The sequence below is a fragment of the Lissotriton helveticus genome, chromosome 5_1 (assembly GCF_964261635.1).
Source record: "Lissotriton helveticus chromosome 5_1, aLisHel1.1, whole genome shotgun sequence".
Classification (NCBI taxonomy): Eukaryota; Metazoa; Chordata; class Amphibia; order Caudata; family Salamandridae; genus Lissotriton; species Lissotriton helveticus.
In genome coordinates, this window is record NC_136065.1 from 1015942582 (window position 1) to 1015961839 (window position 19258).

Sequence of the window (19258 nt, forward strand, 5' to 3'; positions counted from 1 at the left end):
GCATGTGTGAGTGTTGTTACGTGGGTGAGTGGCGTTGCGTGGGTGAGTGGCGTTGCGTGGGTGAGTGGCGTTGCGTGGGTGAGTGGCGTTGCGTGGGTGATAGTGGGCTTGCGTGGGTGTGAGTGGTTACAGAGTACAGAGTGGGTGAAAGGTACAGAGTGGGTGAAAGGTACAGAGTGGGTGAAAGGTACAGAGTGGGTGAAAGGTACAGAGTGGGTGAAAGGTACAGAGTGGGTGAAAGGTACAGAGTGGGTGAAAGGTACAGAGTGTGTGAAAGGTACAGAGTGTGTGAAAGGTACAGAGTGTGTGAAAGGTACAGTGTGTGTGAAAGGTACTGAGTGGGTGAAAGGTACAGAGTGGGTGAAAGGTACAGAGTGGGTGAAAGGTACAGAGTGGGTGAAAGGTACAGAGTGGGTGAAAGGTACAGAGTGGGTGAAAGGTACAGAGTGGGTGAAAGGTACAGAGAGGGTGAAAGGTACAGAGTGGGTGAAAGGTACAGAGTGGGTGAAAGGTACAGAGTGGGTTAAAAGTACAGAGTGGGTGAAAGGTACGGAGTGGGTGAAAGGTACGGAGTGGGTGAAAGCTACAGACTGGCTGAAAGCTACAGAGCGGGCGAAAGGTACAGAGTGGGTGAAAGGTACAGAGTGGGTGAAAGGTACAGAGTGTGTGAAAGGTACAGAGTGTGTGAAAGGTACAGAGTGTGTGAAAGGTACAGAGTGTGTGAAAGGTACAGAGTGTGTGAAAGGTACAGTGTGTGTGAAAGGTACTGAGTGGGTGAAAGGTACAGAGTGGGTTAAAAGTGCAGAGTGGGTGAAAGGTACGGAGTGGGTGAAAGGTACGGAGTGGGTGAAAGTTACGGAGTGGGTGAAAGGTGCTGAGTGGATGAAAGGTACAGAGTGGGTGAAAGGTAGAGAGTGGGTGAAAAGTGCAGAGTGGGTGAAAGGTACAGAGTGGGTGAAAGGTACAGAGTGGGTGAAAGGTACAGAGTGGGTGAAAGGTACAGAGTGGGTGAAAGGTACAGAGTGGGTGAAAGGTACAGAGTGGGTGAAAGGTGCAGAGTGGGTGAAACGTGCAGAGTGGGTGAAAGATTTAGAGTGGGTGAAAGATTTAGAGTGGGTGAAAGATTTAGAGTGGGTGACTGAAGCAGAGTGGGTGAATGAAGCAGAGTGGGTGACTGAAGCAGAGTGGGTGACTGAAGCAGAGTGGGTGACTGAAGCAGAGTGGGTGACTGAAGCAGAGTGGGTGACTGAAGCAGAGTGGGTGAATATATATGTCTGATGCTTGTGGATGTCTGATGCTTGCATGTCTGCTGGGGTGACAGCGTCAGTACAAGTCAAGCTCTAAGTTGGTGTGTGTCAGAACTGGTTGCCTCGGGGAAAAATACAAGTTCTCCCTGTAAATAAAGAAAGAGGAGGTGAGAAAGGAGGGTCCGGCTTGGAGCTGGGAAAGAGGCTGAAAGGGAGGGGAGAATGCATGGAGCGCATTCCAATGAAGTCTGTTGCGAGGCGTGGGGGGCAGCCTTTGATGTGCGAGAGAGCTGCCGTGAAAGAAGTAAACAGCAGGCAAGTAATTAGGGGGGAGGAGAAGTCGCGCTGGGGTGAATACCTGAGGCCAAGCTGCCCGCGGGAGGGAGGCTGAAGGCTGTGATGTGGACGCGCGTCGTGAACTAGCCTCTTGTTGCCTGTGGGGGAGAAGACGGAGGAAAGGCAGAGAAGGGGACGGGGGATGAATGCGACACGGCGGGCAGGGGAGGGGGCGGAGCGGGGAGAGCGGCATGAGTGTGTGAAAGCAGCAGGGGCCTGGAGTGCGGCTAAGGGAACTGAAGAAATGCGACACGGCAGGCAGGGGAGGGGGCGGAGCGGGGGTGTGGGAGGAGTGCGGCAGAGGGAAAATAATTGCAAGCAGGCGGCTGGGGGCATGTGCACGCGCTTTTACGCTCAATGCACATGCGCATTAAGCTTGAATTTCACGGGCACTGCAAGGAATCGCCACGATTCCTTGCAAGTTGGTTAAAGACTGTTTAAGCCCCAATAGTCTCGCAAGCTCGATGCGCATGCGCATCGACAGGCGAGACCTAAAAACGAGGTATGCGCTGCATACATGTTATGAGTAATACATGTGGCATATACTTGTATATATTTGTAAATATGATTCACAAATGTAATTGTGTAAATGTGCACGGATTACAGCTAAGTGTAAAAACTGATTTGGGCTGGGATGTGTAATCTTAAATGCATAAATATGCAGTGGACATTGTTCAAAGATGGCGCGAAAGTAAGAGCTTCGCCGATAGTCCTTTCACTGTGTTTATGTAACCCTAAACATTGAAAAACATGACGTTTGTATGGTGCCGGCAACATCGAAAAAGTCATCTTGCCGAAACGCGTCTGTTGCTGTTTAGTCGTGTAAAACAATAAATATCTTTTTGAACGTCCCTCGCGAGTGTGGGCTTTTCTTGGCGAGGTCTGAGGGAAGGAGCAGTGATATATATATATATATATATATATATATATATATATATATATATATATATATATATATATATATATATATATCCACGGAACCAAAAACTCCTTCTGGACCTCCGCGACCCATGAAAGGTGGCGTGTACGTCGGCGGAGTAGTTCCAACAATAATATGCTTTCATGCACCCAAAGTTCGTATAACACGCTCTCAGGACAAAAACGAGATAGTCACCGCATCAAACTAGTGCTGTTTATTCCACAACGCGTTTCGGCGCAAAACGGCTTGATCACGTGAAAGAAAGCTTTGAAAACATTGGCCTACATCGTGGAACATGCATGGACAAAAACATAGGACTATCGTGTTGTGTATATTGCACACGATCTCAATTTGTACATTTGGTTACCTGTAAGGGCAAAATTTCATTGTATTGAAAATATATGCACAAAACTCCTTATGCAACAATAAAATAAATTAAATTAAATTAAATAAATTTTGTCTCAGCGTGCACAGCTAAATACATCAAAATTGATTCGAAATTAATCACGGTTAGTATGCTTCTAAGAACCAAATAATATCCTAGAAATGTAAGCCGTTCAAAACAAGTGCATTATATCAACAGGACTCCCCGTGTCATGGAGCTTATCGTAACTCCTCCCTTTCTCACACCATTTGCGTGAGAAACGGCATGTGCGTCACAATGTCAATAAAGCTTGAAAAACATGATAAGTCCCAAGCTACAGATGGAAATAGAGTATTGGCCCGTGCGTGAAAAACGGCATGTACATGACAATGTCAATAAAGTCTGATAAACATACTAAGGCCCAAGCTGCGGGTAGACATTGAGTATTGGCCAGTGCCAGAGTCCCATATATCTCGCATCAAAAGAGACTAACCCAAAAGGAGAAGGAGTATAAGTACTGGCCAGGCTTCACCTCAATTAACTACATGCCACTGAAGAAGAGAGCATGGGGCTCTCGAAACGCGTTTGGCGATTGAAGTATTAGAGGCATTCTTTGCTCAGTGATGCTGTCAGCATGCTGCCATTAAACCCGTGAACTATCAACTTTCTGTGGCAGTTCTTCGAATGGGTTTCCTGCAAGAGTTGGATTAAAAGCGGCTGTTTCCCGGTCGCGAAGACTGCCCACTGCTGACTTGCGGGTCCGGGCAGGCTCCTACTGGGGTCTTGTTCTCAGGAAGAAAGGTGAGCCTGTGCTAGTGCGGGATGGTGCTCGCTCTGTTCACTGTGGCGGCAACAAAGCAGGGCCGCTGACTGAATCCTTGGTGACCTCGACCCACTTGGGACATTACATTTTTTTTTTATTGTTGAATGTGAAGCGCACCCACTGGGGAATGTGATTTGGACTACATCATCCAGGAGGCCGTGCTGTCGGCCACGCCCCAACAGGCAGGTGATGCATAAAGATTGTGTGAAAGCGCTGGCGCTTCACCTCAATTAACTACATGCCACTGAAGAAGAGAGCATGGGGCTCTCGAAACGCGTTTGGCGAGTGAAGTATTAGAGGCAATCTTTGCTCAGTGATGCTGTCAGCATGCTGCCATTAAACCCGTGAACTATCAACTTTCTGTGGCAGTTCTTCGAATGGGTTCCCTGCAAGAGTTGGAGATATATATATATATATATATATATATATATTACCTACTGGTGGTCGCCAGTAGGTATATATAGTTAGGATTTTTTCTCTATGGGTTTTTTGAAAATTCTATGTCTAATAACTTTGGCGTTTGTGGACGGAATTGGCTGAAATTTTCAGGAAAATGGCACATTTTGTTTCTGAGCAGCCCCTGAAAATTGGGGGGGGGGGTTCGTCCAGGGGGGGTCGAGAAAAAAGGGGGGTCCCAAAACGTGTTTTTAACATTGAGTTTTCCATAGGGCGGTTGGCCTCACTTTTAGCCCGAACGGCTGAATGGATTTGCACGAAACTTGGCAAAATTGTAGGGACTGGTAGCCCGATGTGCCTTTTGTAGGTCTCAATATATGTGCTACAGTGGATTTTGAGAAATTAACGTTTAAAAAAAGATATATATCTGTAACAGCGGACCGGGCAGCGCTCCAGGACGCGTACTTTTCGCGCAACGGAGCTTTGTGAAGCGAAGCTGATTGGTTCTCCGGCGTCTGTCAACATTCCAAACAGTCCGTAGCGGCCGCCATCTTGTCTCTCGGTAGGATCGAGAGACAAGAGGAGGCCAAAGCGAAGGGGCAAATGACCATAAGGGGGAATAGTAGATCCTCGCTGACCCCCTAGGTTTGATGTGGAGGTTTTAAAAAGGCCCCGCGGGGCAAAAAAAAAAAATAATAATAATAATCGAACGGCTGAATGGATTTGCACGAAACTTGGCAAAATTGTAGGGACTGGTAGCCCGATGTGCCTTTGCTAGGTCTCAATATATGTGCTTCAGTGGATTTTGAGAAATTAACGTTCAAAAAAAGATATATATCTGTAACAGCGCACCGCTTCGCGTACTTTTCGCGTTACGGAGCTTTGCGAAGCGAAGCTGATTGGCTCTCCGGTGTCTGTAAACATTCCAAACAGTCCGTAGCGGCCGCCATCTTGTCTCTCGGTAGGATCGAGAGACAAGAGGAGGCCAAAGCGAAGGGGCAAATGACCATAAGGGGGCATAGTAGATCCTCGCTGACCCCCTAGGTTTGATGTGGAGGTTTTAAAAGGGCCCCGCGGGGCAAAAAAAAAAAATAATAATAATAATCGAACGGCTGAATGGATTTGCACGAAACTTGGTAAAATATTAGGGACTGGTAGCCCGATGTGCCTTTGCTAGGTCTCAATATATGTGCTTCAGTGCATTTTGAGAAATTAACGTTCAAAAACAAGATATATATCTGTAACAGCGCTCCGCTTCGCGGAGATAAAATTATATCTGTATTACCTAGCTGTTGCTAACACCAGTTAGCGACGGCTAGTAGGAGATAGCGACCATCTTGGGCCCCACTTTGCATGTGAGTGATATTTATCACTAATGACATGCAAAGTGGGCATGCCAAGATGTTAGCGACTGGAAACAGTCGCTAACATCGCTATCTCCTATTATCAACTTTTGGAAATATTCGAGATAAGCGCGAATATCTCCAAAAAGTAACAGCTGCCCTGAGCAGTTCTTAGCCATGTTATCCAATGGGAGGTGGATAACATGGCTAAGAGCATTAGCTCGGTAATGCATGAATATCGCTGAGTTTTCAGCGATATTAATGCATTGCGGTCGTTTTTTATCGTATTTGCGATAAACCTTGATAATAGCAAGGTTTATCTGCGATAATTTCTGACGGTAAAAAAATCTTTGCAATGCATCGTTAGGGATAAATATCGCTTAACTTTGGTAATATGCCCCAACGTCTGTTAACGTTCGATTCGAAGGAAATCAGGAAGTGTTGAAAAACATTGTCTGCGCCATCTTGTCTTTTTTCAAATGCCACACTTTTGTCGTGCACGGCAGCCATTTTAGATGCCTTGACCAGACCCACTCTGTGCACGCTGTCGATCCTTAGCATGGCTCCCCACCCTCGCAAGCATCTCACCCAGGCAGTGGTCACCCCCGCTCTCTGTCTTATGCATGGGTAATAAACCTCCCCCCATCTGCGCTGCTCTTCCCTGAGAATCACACCCTGTGCCCGCCCGACACCTCCCTTTCGCCCTATTCACTACCGCACCCTCTGACACTCCTTTTCCTCTGTGTCCGATTGTCCAGGCCGGTCCTAGGCTATCAGCTAGCCCTGCAGATGTAGTTTATGGCCACAGCTGTAAAGAATCACCCCTCTTCAAAGGAGTTATAGTAGATCAAGGCCCACACTCGATGAGATCCGTCACAGCAGAAGCGTTGCTATTATCTGAAAACTATCCTGTATTGTGATTGGGGAGGGGACCGAGCGTGAAGCGGAAAATTCCAGGGATGACTCTTTGTACATCAAAGTTTTTACAATTATGTGTCACATTAAAAATATATAGCACTCCGACAAAGTAGTAAGATTATAAAACTTTAATAATTTATAAATATATACAAGAAAACAAAAATAGTAATAACATATAAACATTTTTAGGGAAAAACAACGAAGTAGCGGTCGGCTGTGCGAATAGTCCCAACGCAGCACAACGTCCAGATTTCCGGCGTGGGGCGTCGCGGGGGGTGGGTCATCAGTAGCAAACTGTTGTGCGAATAGTTCCAAGGCAGCAGAACGCGCCGAAATCTAGATGACACGAAAGTGATGTCTAGTAAGTTGCCACCCAGCAAATAACGGCGTGGGGCGTCGCGGGGGGTGGGTCATCAGTAGCAAACTGTTGTGCGAATAGTTCCAAGGCAGCAGAACGATGGCACCAAGGTGATGTCCAGTAAGTTGCCGCACTGGTTTTGGTATCCTACAATGCTGCTCCGAATAACGGCGTGGGGCGCCCCGGGGGAGGCGGCGTGAACGGGCCTCTCCAGGTGGAGTGTCATCTGTTGTAGTGGGGCGCCCCTTTACCGTTTCAGTTGCCATTCCGTCCGTTTTTGGTCCACTGTGTCAAAAGCCGCAATTCAGCTGAGTTGCGCCCACTCTTGCGGTGCAGCGATAGGCGGCTGTCACAGGACTCTCAAAATGGCGGCAGGCTCTTTCCTTTTTGGGCCTGGTCCACTGAAATGGCCCTGGGACACCTTGGAAATCGGACGCTTGTCTGCTAGGTCTTGGACCCCATTCTCGAAAGCGTCCCCTCCGCCTTGAGAATTCATCAAAAGTTTTGGGGGCCCCGACTCCTGCAGGCTTCTGGTGGGGAGCGGCTGCCATGATTGCTCGCGGAATGACCACGACGGAGCTACGAGATGGTGGTGCTCTCATGCTGACGCCAGTTTAGTCTGAAACATCCAAAAACAAGGTGGGGCTTTCATCGTTTGGGAAAAAAAAAAAGTTTTCATCCAATGAAAAGTGTTGTTTTTAGGTCATATGATCAAGCCTTCCATCATTAGGAAACCAAAAGTAAAATGAACCAATGAAAAGTTTTATAAACAAGTCACATAACCTGTTATGCGGCATAGGGTATAAAATGCGGAGAAAATACGTTGGCACGTGAGGCGGCGTCAGTAGCGGACCGATGTGCGAATAGGCCGAAGGCAATACAACGCGCCAAGATCCGGATGGCACCGAGGTGGTGTCCAGCAAGTTGCAGCACTGGTGTGGCCATCCTACAATGCTGAAAGTCGGCGTGGGGCGCCCCGTTGGCCTGTGAGTTTGCGTCAGTAGCGGACCGATGTGCGAATAGGCCGAAGGCAGCACAACGCGCCAAGATCCGGATGGCACCGAGGTGGTGTCTAGTAAGTTGCCGCACTGGTGTGGCCATCCAACAATGCTGAAAGTCGGCGTGGGGCGCCCCGTTGGCCTGTGAGTTTGCGTCAGTAGCGGACCGATGTGCGAATAGGCCGAAGGCAGCACAACGCGCCAAGATCCGGATGGCACCGAGGTGGTGTCTAGTAAGTTGCCGCACTGGTGTGGCCATCCTACAATGCTGAAAGTCGGCGTGGGGCGCCCCGTTGGCCTGTGAGATGGCGTCAGTAGCGGACCGATGTGTGAATGGGGCCGAAGGCAGTGCAACAATATTTTCGGAATAGAAGACACCACTAGGCGCTGAGATGCCAAGATCCGGATGGCACCGAGGTGGTGTGTAGCAAGTTGCCGCACTGGTGTGGCCATCCTACAATGCTGAAAGTCGGCGTGGGGCGCCCCGTTGGCCTGTGAGTTTGCGTCAGTAGCGGACCGATGTGCGAATGGGGCCAAAGGCAGCGCAACAATAGTTTCTGACTGACACCACAAGGCGCTGAGATGCCAAGATCCGGATGGCACCGAGGTGGTGTCATAGTTGAGAGTTCTGAGCAGCGGTTGTAACACTGTCTGAAGCTTATTTGCAGCTGCTGCAGCTTCACTACGCGTCAAGATCCGGATGGCACCGAGGTGGTGTCTAGTAAGTTGTCGCACTTCTGTGGCCATCCTACAATGTTGAAAGTCGGCGTGGGGCGCCCCGTTGGCCTGTGAGATGGCGTCAGTAGCGGACCGATGTGCGAATGGGGCCAAAGGCAGCGCAACAATATTTTCTGATTTGAAGACACCACAAGGCGCTGAGATGCCAAGATCCGGATGGCACCGAGGTGGTGTCTAGCAAGTTGTGGCACTGGTGTGGCCATCGTACAATGGTAAAAGTCGGCGTGGGGCGCCCTGTTGGCCTGTGAGATGGTGTCAGTAGCGGACTGATGTGCGAATGGGGCCAAAGGCAGCGCAACAATATTTTCTGACTGACACCACAAGGCGCTGAGATGCCAAGATCCGGATGGCACCGAGGTGATGTCTAAGTTGCGGACTGATGTGCGAATGGGGCCAAAGGCAGCGTAACAATATTTTTTGTATGGAAGATACCACTAGGCGTTGAGATGCCAAGATTCGGATGGCACCGAGGTGATGTCTAGCAAGTTGCTGTACTGGTGTGGTCATCCTACAATGCTGAAACTCGGCGTGGGTCGCCCCATTAGCCTGTGAGATGGCGTCAGTAGCGGACCGATGTGCGAATAGGCCGAAGGCAGCACAACGCGCCAAGATCCGGATGTCACCGTGGTGGTTTCATAGTTGAGAGGCACTTCATCTGCAGTGGGGCGCCGAGATCCGGATGGCACCGAGGTGATGTCTAGCAAGTTGCTGTACTGGTGTGGTCATTCTACAATGCTGAAAGTCGGCGTGGGGCGCCCCATTAGCCTGTGAGATGGCGTCAGTAGCGGACTGATGTGCGAATGGGGCCAAAGGCAGCGCAACAATATTTTCTGAAGAGAAGACACCAAAAGGTGCTGACATTCCAAGATCCGGATGGCACCGAGGTGGTGTCTAGCAAGCTATGCAGTTGAGTTGTGTGCGCACTTGCGGCGAATAGGTCGAAGGCAGCATAACAATGTTTTCTGAATAGAAGACACCACAAGGCGTTGAGATTCGGTTACCACCGAGGTGATGTCTAGCAAGTTGCCGCACTGGTGTGGCCATCCTACAATACTGCTCCGAATAACGGCGTGGGGTGCCCGAAGGGGGGGGGAGCCGGCGTGAATGGGCCTTCCTAGGTGGAGGCTCGTCTGCTGTAGTGGGGCGCCCCTTTACCGTTTCAGTTGCCATTCAGCTGAGTTTCGGCTGCTCTTGATGCTACAGCGACAGGCGGCTGCAAGAGGACTCTCAAAATGGCGGCCTGTTCTTTGGATTTGGGCCTGGTCCACTAAAATGGCCCTGGGACACCTTAGAACTCGGACGCTCGATTTTTTTTTTCCTTTCCTGTACATGCAAAAAAAGGTAAATGCCCGGTACGTTACACGCTTCATCTGCCACGATGAACTCTCCAGAGGAACCGAAAAAAAATATAGTTGTGGTAACTATACCATGCATCGTCATATGGAGAGGTGGCACCATGTAATTATAGTGCTGCATAAAAGAGAGATTTGGAGGAGAACCCCTGACCTGCTAGTACATTCATCAAAGAAGTGGCACTGAGAGCTTCAGAGGCAAGGGAAACGGTCCCAAATATTTAGAAGAACTTTGGAAAGATTAAAATGACATGTTTAGATTGTGGCAAATTAATTTCATGTGGACAGATGAGTGTTACTCTAATAAATACAGCATATGAACATCATCATAGTCGATGGTTGGTAGAGACATTTTGACTATATCCTGGACCTGCCCGTCCTCGCCCAAAATGGCGCCGGAATAAATGGGACTCGTAACTCCTTGTTGTGTACTGGTTGCAGAACCTTGAAATCACGAGATACGTATGCAGTTTTGAAGCACATGGCGGGCGGGGACGAGAATTGATTGAATATTTCGACATCCCTATTGATATTAAGTTCTGATGTGTTATTGATTACTGTACTGTTGAAAGTTCGAATTAACGTCACCCATGGTACTTGCCCGCAAATGTATATCTAGATAATTTTATTGTAACTGGCCCTGTCGTATTTTAATTATAAAATGTACGTCCACCGATTCCGTAACTGTTAGACACCTTAGTCCTTGCAACCTAATGGCCCGCCCGTTACGTTCCTCTACAGTGTAAATGTCTATTCATCATATACGATTACAGTTTGCTCCGTGGCAGGCCCACGTGGTTATAGGCTCGTATTTGTATAATGAAATTTTCACAATAAAGGTTTTTAAAAGAAAACATGGTAGTAGTATATACATTGGTAAAGTTTTTAATAATAGTGACTGTTTTAGAATCATTAAAAGGCAAGTGAAATAAAGCAGACCAATTACATGAAGGGTAAAAGGTATAATACGAAGGAACGCAGTAAAGATAAATGGTCAAGGGCTGTTGTGTTTTCTATTCCTGCAACATAAAGTGATCGATAAGAATCTCATATTCAGGCGTATCGGCGACTAAGACAGCAGGTCGACCCTCTTTTGCTCAACGGGTCCGTCATGGGACGAAGAAACGCTCTTTTTCTCGAAAAAAGAATATATTTTACTTGCAGGACAGTTGTAAAATTTCCGGGAAAGTACATTAGCCTGGAACATTATAACATATATTTAAGAAAAAATAATGTTCGGAAGTAATGAAAAGCGTAATTTTTAGGTCATATGACCAAGCCTTTCATCATTACAATAAGAAAAGTAAAATGAACCAATTAAAAGTTTTATTAACAAGTCACATGACTTGTTATGCTTACGTTACGCGCTGCGCGCCCCGGATGACTTCCGGATGCGCTAACGCGGCGCGTCATATGACGCATTACGCGACAACGCAGGTATAGAATATAGTCAAAATGTCTCCACCAACCAGCGGTCGGAACACAACCCCTTTCAGCAGGCTAAATAGTTCTGTTAAATGACAACAGAAGGGACAGGCAACAAGAACCATCAGTCAAAGAGGGGAGGGCTAGTTCTTCTCTACCGGGTTACATTGGGGCGCTACCGGAACTGATCGAATTGGTAGTCTACAGTGTTTCTGGATGTTTCAGACTGAAGCTGGGGTTAGCATGAGAGCAGCACCATTTCGTAGCTCCGTCGTGGCCATTCCGCAACCAATCATGGCAGCCGCTCTTTATCGTTATTTTGGGCGGGGTGGGTGGCGGAGCCGAGCTGTTTTGCAGCCATCATTGTGTGGAGTTCAGTTCATCTCACTAGTTTTGTATTTGTCATGAGGGGTTGTTCCTAATGTTTCTATTTTAGCGAGGTCAAAAAGAGATCCCATTAGTGGCCTACTGATTTTGCTCGATTCCTTTTCTTTTTTTTTTACACGATTTTTCGTTATCTGCAAAGACTAAACAGAGTATTGCGACTCTGTGTTTGTTTGTAAATAGAGAATGAACCAAAGAGAACTAATTCTAAAACAGTAAATACTTGGATAACAATCAATCAAATGGAGAGAGAAGCAGGCACGACGGATTACAACGGGGGCAAAGGCCTGCGTTAACTACCTTTCACTATCTGCAAAGAGAGAGTACTCCTAATAGAAATGAGGGGGGGGGGCACCATTCAAAGCAGATCAGTGTGCATAAACACGAAAATGTTTTCACTTACCACGTACTTGACATTCGACAGCTTATGATATTTGCTATTAAAAAACCATTGAAATTCACTGAAAAAACCATAGGTTATAGACCATATATAGTTAGGAATTAGCATTTACAAAACCTTGAAAATTCACTGAAAAAACCATAGGTTATAGACCATATATAGTTAGGAATTAGCATTTAAAAAACCTTATTTTACTCACACAAAACCATTGAAATTCCATATATAGTTAGTTGCACTAACTATATATCGCGCACCCGCAATCCACTGCTGATCATGTCACATATTACATCATTCATGACATGGTCAGTGACATCACTGATGACATCACTGATGACATCTCAAATGACATCACTGATGACATCTCAAATGACATCACTGATGACATCACTGATGACATCACTGATGACATCTCAAATGACATCACTGATGACATCTCATTTGACATTACTGATCACATCACTGATGACATCATTCATGTGATAATACGATGAACCTCTTCAGACTCTAATATAACCTTAGATACACTCAGTGTAAACAGACACTCATAGACTGTCACTCATCCATGGAGTTACTCAGACACTTAGTCAGTCATGCAAAGAATCAATCACACCTCCATTTCCTCAACTATACAGTTATACACACCTTACTTATTCAAACATATACTAAAACATATTTACTCACTTATACAATCCTGGATACAAGTTCACAATGATCCATACAGCCACTCACACATTCACTGGCTCTTATGCACAGTTATTTATATATGTCAACTCTCACATGTACTGTGTTTTACATATGTACTTACTTTGACATGTAGCACTGAGATATCCATTCACTCACCAATACACTCATGCACACAGTCAACCGCCCATACAGCTGTTTCCACATGCACTTTTGAACCCATACATCTAGTCAATCAACTGCTCACACATCTATGCAGAGAGTCATACACCTCCCAGCCACCCAGACACACACTCAGTCTCCCATACAAATGCTTGGGCAACCAATCAATAACCCATACAGTTAATCATATAGCTAATGATCAACACATGCAGCAGTTTACAGAACAACAGACATAATGATGCACAAATTAAGACAGTTTAGTCACTAACCCATGCACTCAGTGAGACACATTTAATCAGTCACTCATACAGTCAGCCATGCCCCTACTAAATCCTTCATCAAGACACTTATACATCCACTCATTCTTCAATATGTAAGACATATTTTAACTTTACAGAATTATACAGTCACTGGATGTAGTCATCAGTGATGTCATCAGTGATGTCATTTGAGATGTCATCAGTGATGTCATCAGTGATGTCACTGACCATGTCATGAATGATGTAATATGTGACATCATCAGCAGTGGATTGCGGGTGCGCGATATATAGTTAGTGCAACTAACTATATATGGAATTTCAATGGTTTTGTGTGAGTAAAATAAGGTTTTTTAAATGCTAATTCCTAACTATATATGGTCTATAACCTATGGTTTTTTCAGTGAATATATATATATATATATATATATATATATATATATCCTACTCCACACTTCAACCGAAGCCAAAGCGAAGAAACCACAAGAGGGGAACAGTTTGGAAACGGCTTTATTCAACCACATGGGTAAGTCTCAGTCCTCCAACCTCCCCATTCGGCGAATGCATTTCGGCATATTCTCTGCCTTCCTCGGCGCCTGGGGTGTAAATGTTTCAGGAAGGTTCGTGTGTCTCAGATTTGAATTAAAGCCCTTCCTGATAGGTTGCACAGTGTCCCGCTCCTTAAAGGTGTATACCTAAGCGCTTACAGCCTTGGTAGAATAGATATATATAGATATATATAGATAGATATATATATATTTATATATATAAATATTGAATTCAAAAGAAACTTCTTCTATTGTTGCTTCAAATATGTTCCCATTTGCAGTCTAACGAGCACCATTCACTGCTTCTGAGATGTTCACAGCACCTGTCACTTTGGAGCCCCTGTGTCATTTAGCAGTGGTGCTGCGCCTTAGTCTAGTTTGAGACAGATATAATTGTATTTTTCTCTCTACCGGATCCATTTAGAGGATGCCGTCGCACCGTGTAATGGAATTACAAGATTCAATTTGAATTATGCATGCTAAAAAAGCTCTTGACTCCTTGAATGATAAATGCATACTGAAGTAAAAAAAAAAACTGCAGGAACGCTCTGCGTATGTGTACTGTTGTCTTTTGGAACGATTCCCCATCTTAAATGTACTCTTTTATTTCAATATTTTTTTCCAGGAGAATCTCCCGACTCCTCATCGCCTCTTCTTTTCCCCTGCGGGGCCATCAAGCGAGAAGTGCTTCCAAAAATACTTCGAGAAAAGAGTATGTGTACTTTGGGGGGTTGTGTCCATTGTTTCCGCCCCCATCCTATAAACCTATTTTATTCTGTTAGATGTTTTATTGAGGGTTGTGGTGTCTGGAGATTCGACTCTGTGAAAACCTCCGCGGCTTCAATGAGAAATCACTTTCCCTCATGTAAAAAACAAAAAAAGGCGAATTCTCGACTGGCAGTTTCTCGTGCCTGGCACAAAGCAGAACCCGGAGTAGAACATATTGACTAATTTTTAATGCCGTGTCTGCCCTTTTAGAGGGCATATGGTTAATGTATTTCAATTTGCAAAATGTTGAATTGTTCCCAGTCGGTTCAGAATGTGGTGACCGTTTTGGAGCAACTTTTTGTTCTTGCCGATTGTGTTGCCCGCCCATTTGAGAGCAACACTCCAGGCCAGTTATGTGTCATGTTGCAAAAGAAAATGTCTGACAAAAACTCAATATCTAGACATTGCAAAGTAGTATTTCCTTTTCCATTTTATTGCGGCCCTTCTGCACGCTGTCCTTGGAGGTACGAGGGATCATAGTATGGTTGTTTTCTAAAGTATTGCAATCATTTATTTATAAGTGTTCCCAACAAAAGCGAGCTGAATGTTTCTGAAGTCTGTTTTCTCGTTGTGATCTACGTTCGTTGTTTTTTTCTGTAGTGCTGCGGCACGTTTATAACATAACGCTCGATAACAGCGGGTGCTTTTCTGTTTCCTTGCTGCAGGTATTTCCATGGAAAGCCTCGTCGTTTATCAAACAGCGCAGCATCCCGCTATCAAAGAGTCCCTGGGAAGTTATTTCGTGCAGGTACTTCTTGCTGTGCGGAAACGGAGATGGTTTGAGGGAGGAACTGTGGGATCCGTCTTATGATGTTTGCCACGCACCCCGGACGCCCCCAGCCGCGCGCTTCCTCCCTTGCGCCCAGTCTAGCACGTGCATCACTCGATAACATCTAAACTCTACAGCCAATTACTAAAACGAGGTGTTTCCTTTGACACACTTTACCCCTGGCTGTGAAAACCCACATGAGTGAAAGTCGACGCTCCAGCTAATGGGGTTTTCTATTCCCTGCAATGTGACGCGCTGCGAGCAAACACGCCATTACTTCCTCGCACGCCTTCCTCGTCCCGGGCCTTACTGAATGTGTAATGCTTCCTCCTACAGACATCATTCACCTACCCTCCCAAGCTTTCTCCAAACACGTTTTCAACGTGGCTTCTCCTGTTTCCCATAGACAACACCCCTTAGAAATAGGAGGTAGCCCTGTATTGAGCCATATGTGCTTTCAGCGGTCTGTTTGCAAAATACGTCTTGGACCATACCAAAAACTTACAGTGGGCTATATCAACTCAATTGCTTACTATTGGTTGGCTTTCATTTCACTCATTTGCATGCTTCTTTTTAAATGGCTTTCTTTCCTCTTCTTAGGTTTGTCCTTCCTGTGGTGTATAGTTTCTTTACCTTTCTTTGGGTGGTATCATTAGTATCCTTCCTCTGCTCACATCCAGGAAACCATTTATGTTTTGCTTTTGGCATTGCATGCGAGTACGTGCGCTTTGTTCCCTCTGTACAGTGAATTTTATGCTGCATTTTTCTAGCCCACCTCAGGATTTTTTATTCTTTTAATGTATTCCTCTCCAGCCTCAACCTAATACAATACTGCCCCACCCACTCATCATTGCATTCCCCTCACGTTCTCCTCCATTCCCTCCTTACTACTGGCAGTCCTTAAAATACAAATAAAAATTACACTTGTTTTGCGGAGGCCTGCAGCTGCTTTTTGCTTCTGGGCCACACCCATCAAAAAAAGAAAAAAATGTTGTCACACAATTCCGCATAATTTTTTTATTTATCACTACAAATAACGTCTAGAAACTTCGAAAAGGTAAATAAAAAATATATACACAGTGGCGCTCATGCCATTTTGTGGGTACGCCAATGTGTTGTGACGCATGTGGGTGCATAGGTCAGCACACCTGGTGCATATATGGAATGACTCTGCCAGCAGTCATGAGGTGTACATGGTCATTTCCATTACCTCATTTTTTTTTTTTTTTGTCGATACGGTACAGCCTCAGCAAAAAGCTTTTTTTTTTCTGATGAAGGACAGCACAAGCAAAAAGCATTGCCAAAGACTCTGGGCCTGATTTAGATCTCGACGGATGGGTTACTCCATCACAACGGTGATGGATATCCTGTCCGCCGAAATATAAATCTCATGGGATATAATGGGATTTATATTTCGGCAGGTGGGATATCAGTCACTGCTGTGATGAAGTACCTGTCCGCGTATATCTAAATTAGGCCCTCTGTCAAAAAGGTAAGAACAATTGGCTTTGCCAATGCATCTGAAATAAAAGTATGTTGTGGCCTTACCTGATTTCAGTACCAAGCTAGGTAGGTCTCAGAAGTTCATTTCTGGCACACAGCCTCCAAAATATGCCTTAAAGTTTTCATGCTATATTAGATCTCTGCAGTTGCCAAAGGGTTGTCCTCTCCTTAATAATTTCTGCGAGGTGTCCTTCGGCAGGTTTTGGTTCTTGATGGAAGCCTGACTGCTTCAAACAATTAGTGCCTCGCCCATGTAAACATCCTTCTTCTGCGTAGACCGGGTAGGGATGTAAATTATCACTCCTACCTTGGATATGTCCAATAACATAAACAAAAAGGTCTGGATGTATTCTTATTACTTAAAAGTAAATCACACAGGACCAAATCATTCACCAACAAAAATAGTGAAAGATAGAGAGAGTACCTCACGGTAGAACAACCCGAGGGGGTTCCCGGTCAATGATTCCCGGTATACCCACTTCTCATCATCGGCGACTCTCTCTATTTGTGAAAAGACAAACGTGCACTCAACAGGAAAGTAGTGCGGACGTGAGAATAGTAAGAAAATGAAGACAAAACACAAATAGTGATCAACATAGAAATGTGTACAAATACACGTAACGAAACTCCATGTAAACCACACCAAAAAACAAATCAAATGGGTGGTGGGGCTTTGCTTGCTGATACCGTTTTATTCTGATGCAGCAAAGCACTACCAATTAAAATTGGTTACTATTATACCAACGCAGATTATCTCCTCAAGCCGACATGTTTCATCGCTCCTTCTTGTGGCGATTTCATCAGGGCAACTGAGGGGTTTGTTATTCTCAAGCTTTTCACATTAAAAATGGACCTGTGTGAAACAAAAAACACGCTCAAGGCGTGATTCAAGTCCCTCATCCAAGGGGCACTACTAATACAGCATATATAGACACACAGTTTAAGCCTGCCTTACCTGGAGTACGCTATGTCAGCACATACCAGCGTCACTCCTCAGGACTCCGTGCCAAATGTTCACGTGTCCGTGACCATGACCTGGATAATTCACAGTCACCTATTTGAGTTAAAAGACACAACAACAGCGTTTTCAGAATCCCCACATGTATGCGCATGCAGACCCTGTCTAGCACTGACCAGGGGTTTACGCCCTTTCCTGAAGACACTCGCGTATTCCATCTAAATTGCTCTGTGAATACTGTCTGGCGATAAGATATATAAACCACCAAACATATCACCCCTTGTTGTCATTCCCATTGGCCATCGCCGCACTTTAATACTACTCGGACAGCCTCTATTCACTCGAGCTTTCTCATGTTTAAGTCGGCGTGGAGTGATAAAAACATATGCCCACCCATTCCCTTTCGTAATGTCAACAGACTCCGTATTTGTACCAGCACTGGGAAAGAAAGGCATATATGGCGTGGCAAAAGGCCCCGCACTCATTCACTCGGTCAAACACACACTCTTACTCAAGCCGCGTCCCTCCGGCGCTTCCGACGGTCCACAAGCATGGACTGATTGTCGGAAAGGAAGTACCCAGCGAGAGCGGAGCCCCACCCCTCACGGTTACGTGCGGCGGCCATCTTGGAATGGTTTCGTTTCAACAGTTAAGGTGGCATATTCTTTGCCTGGACACGGTGAGCAGAGTGTGAACCTGATGTGAAAAATTTAAAAAATTGAAAGGCAGTGGCACCCAATCCCAATGTAAGTAGAACTGGTCACATAATGATACCCTGCACGATGATGCTCAAAACGAGGCATAATTCACGGGGGAGGAAGAGAGATAAGAGGCGACAGTGTCACGGGGCTCAAGGATGAAGTGGAAAGCGTATGACAGAGCCCTGTCAGCGCCTACTGATTTTATTCCACTCAATATTTTCGTTGAGTCCCTCCCGGTCTGCCCGTTCCAAATATATCCACTTGGCCTCCTTTTTCGCCAAGATATTCTCCAAATTGTGCGAGTCGCCCACTACCTTTTCAAGGACAGTCCACTTCAGGTCCCTAGGGTCATGTCCTGATGTGTTAAAATGTTGTACCAGCCGCGTGGTCAACTTCTTAGCGCGGAGGGTGCTAAGATGTTCCTGCACACGTATTTTTATTTTCCGGGTAGTTAGGCCAATATAATAGAGACCGCAGCTGCACATCAGTCTATAAATGACGTGTGTCGTATTGCAGTTGCTGAATCTATTAAGAAACCATGTCCTCCCACCACGTAGAGTTACCATCTTGGTGGCCTCTGTGAGCCCACAGACAGAACAGTTTCCACAAGGATAGTGTCCAGCTGGTACAGTGCTGGTATTAGCTATGTCCCTATTGCGTGTATGGACCAATTTATCTAGTAAATTAGGGGCTCTCCTAAAGGTAAATCGCGGCATGGGCATCTTGTTTTCCATTGTGTCAAGAATGGACCAGTTCTTCCGAATGATCTGTCTAATTTTACTCGATAAGGGATCAAAGGTGGTCACTACTGGTAAACACACTTGCTTCTCTTTTCTGTTACGCTCCAGTAGGGCTTCTCTCGGGGTGTTCAAAGCCCTCTTCCGTGCATGTCTGATGACTTTGGCTGGGT

General features: G+C 45.7%; 1 protein-coding gene across 4 annotated transcripts in view; it reads left to right on the top strand.

Moving 5' to 3' along the window:
* Positions 1–19258, top strand: part of UROS (uroporphyrinogen III synthase) — a 598542-nt gene that overhangs the window by 531890 nt on the left and 47394 nt on the right. For 3 of the 4 annotated variants that reach the window (XM_078643517.1, XM_078643516.1, XM_078643518.1), the window contains 2 exons: positions 14275–14361; positions 15083–15165. In XM_078643517.1, coding sequence (XP_078499643.1) covers positions 14275–14361; positions 15083–15165 — 170 coding nt within the window. The remainder of the gene's footprint in view (positions 1–14274; positions 14362–15082; positions 15166–19258) is intronic. The other variant, XM_078643519.1, reaches the window with a different exon arrangement.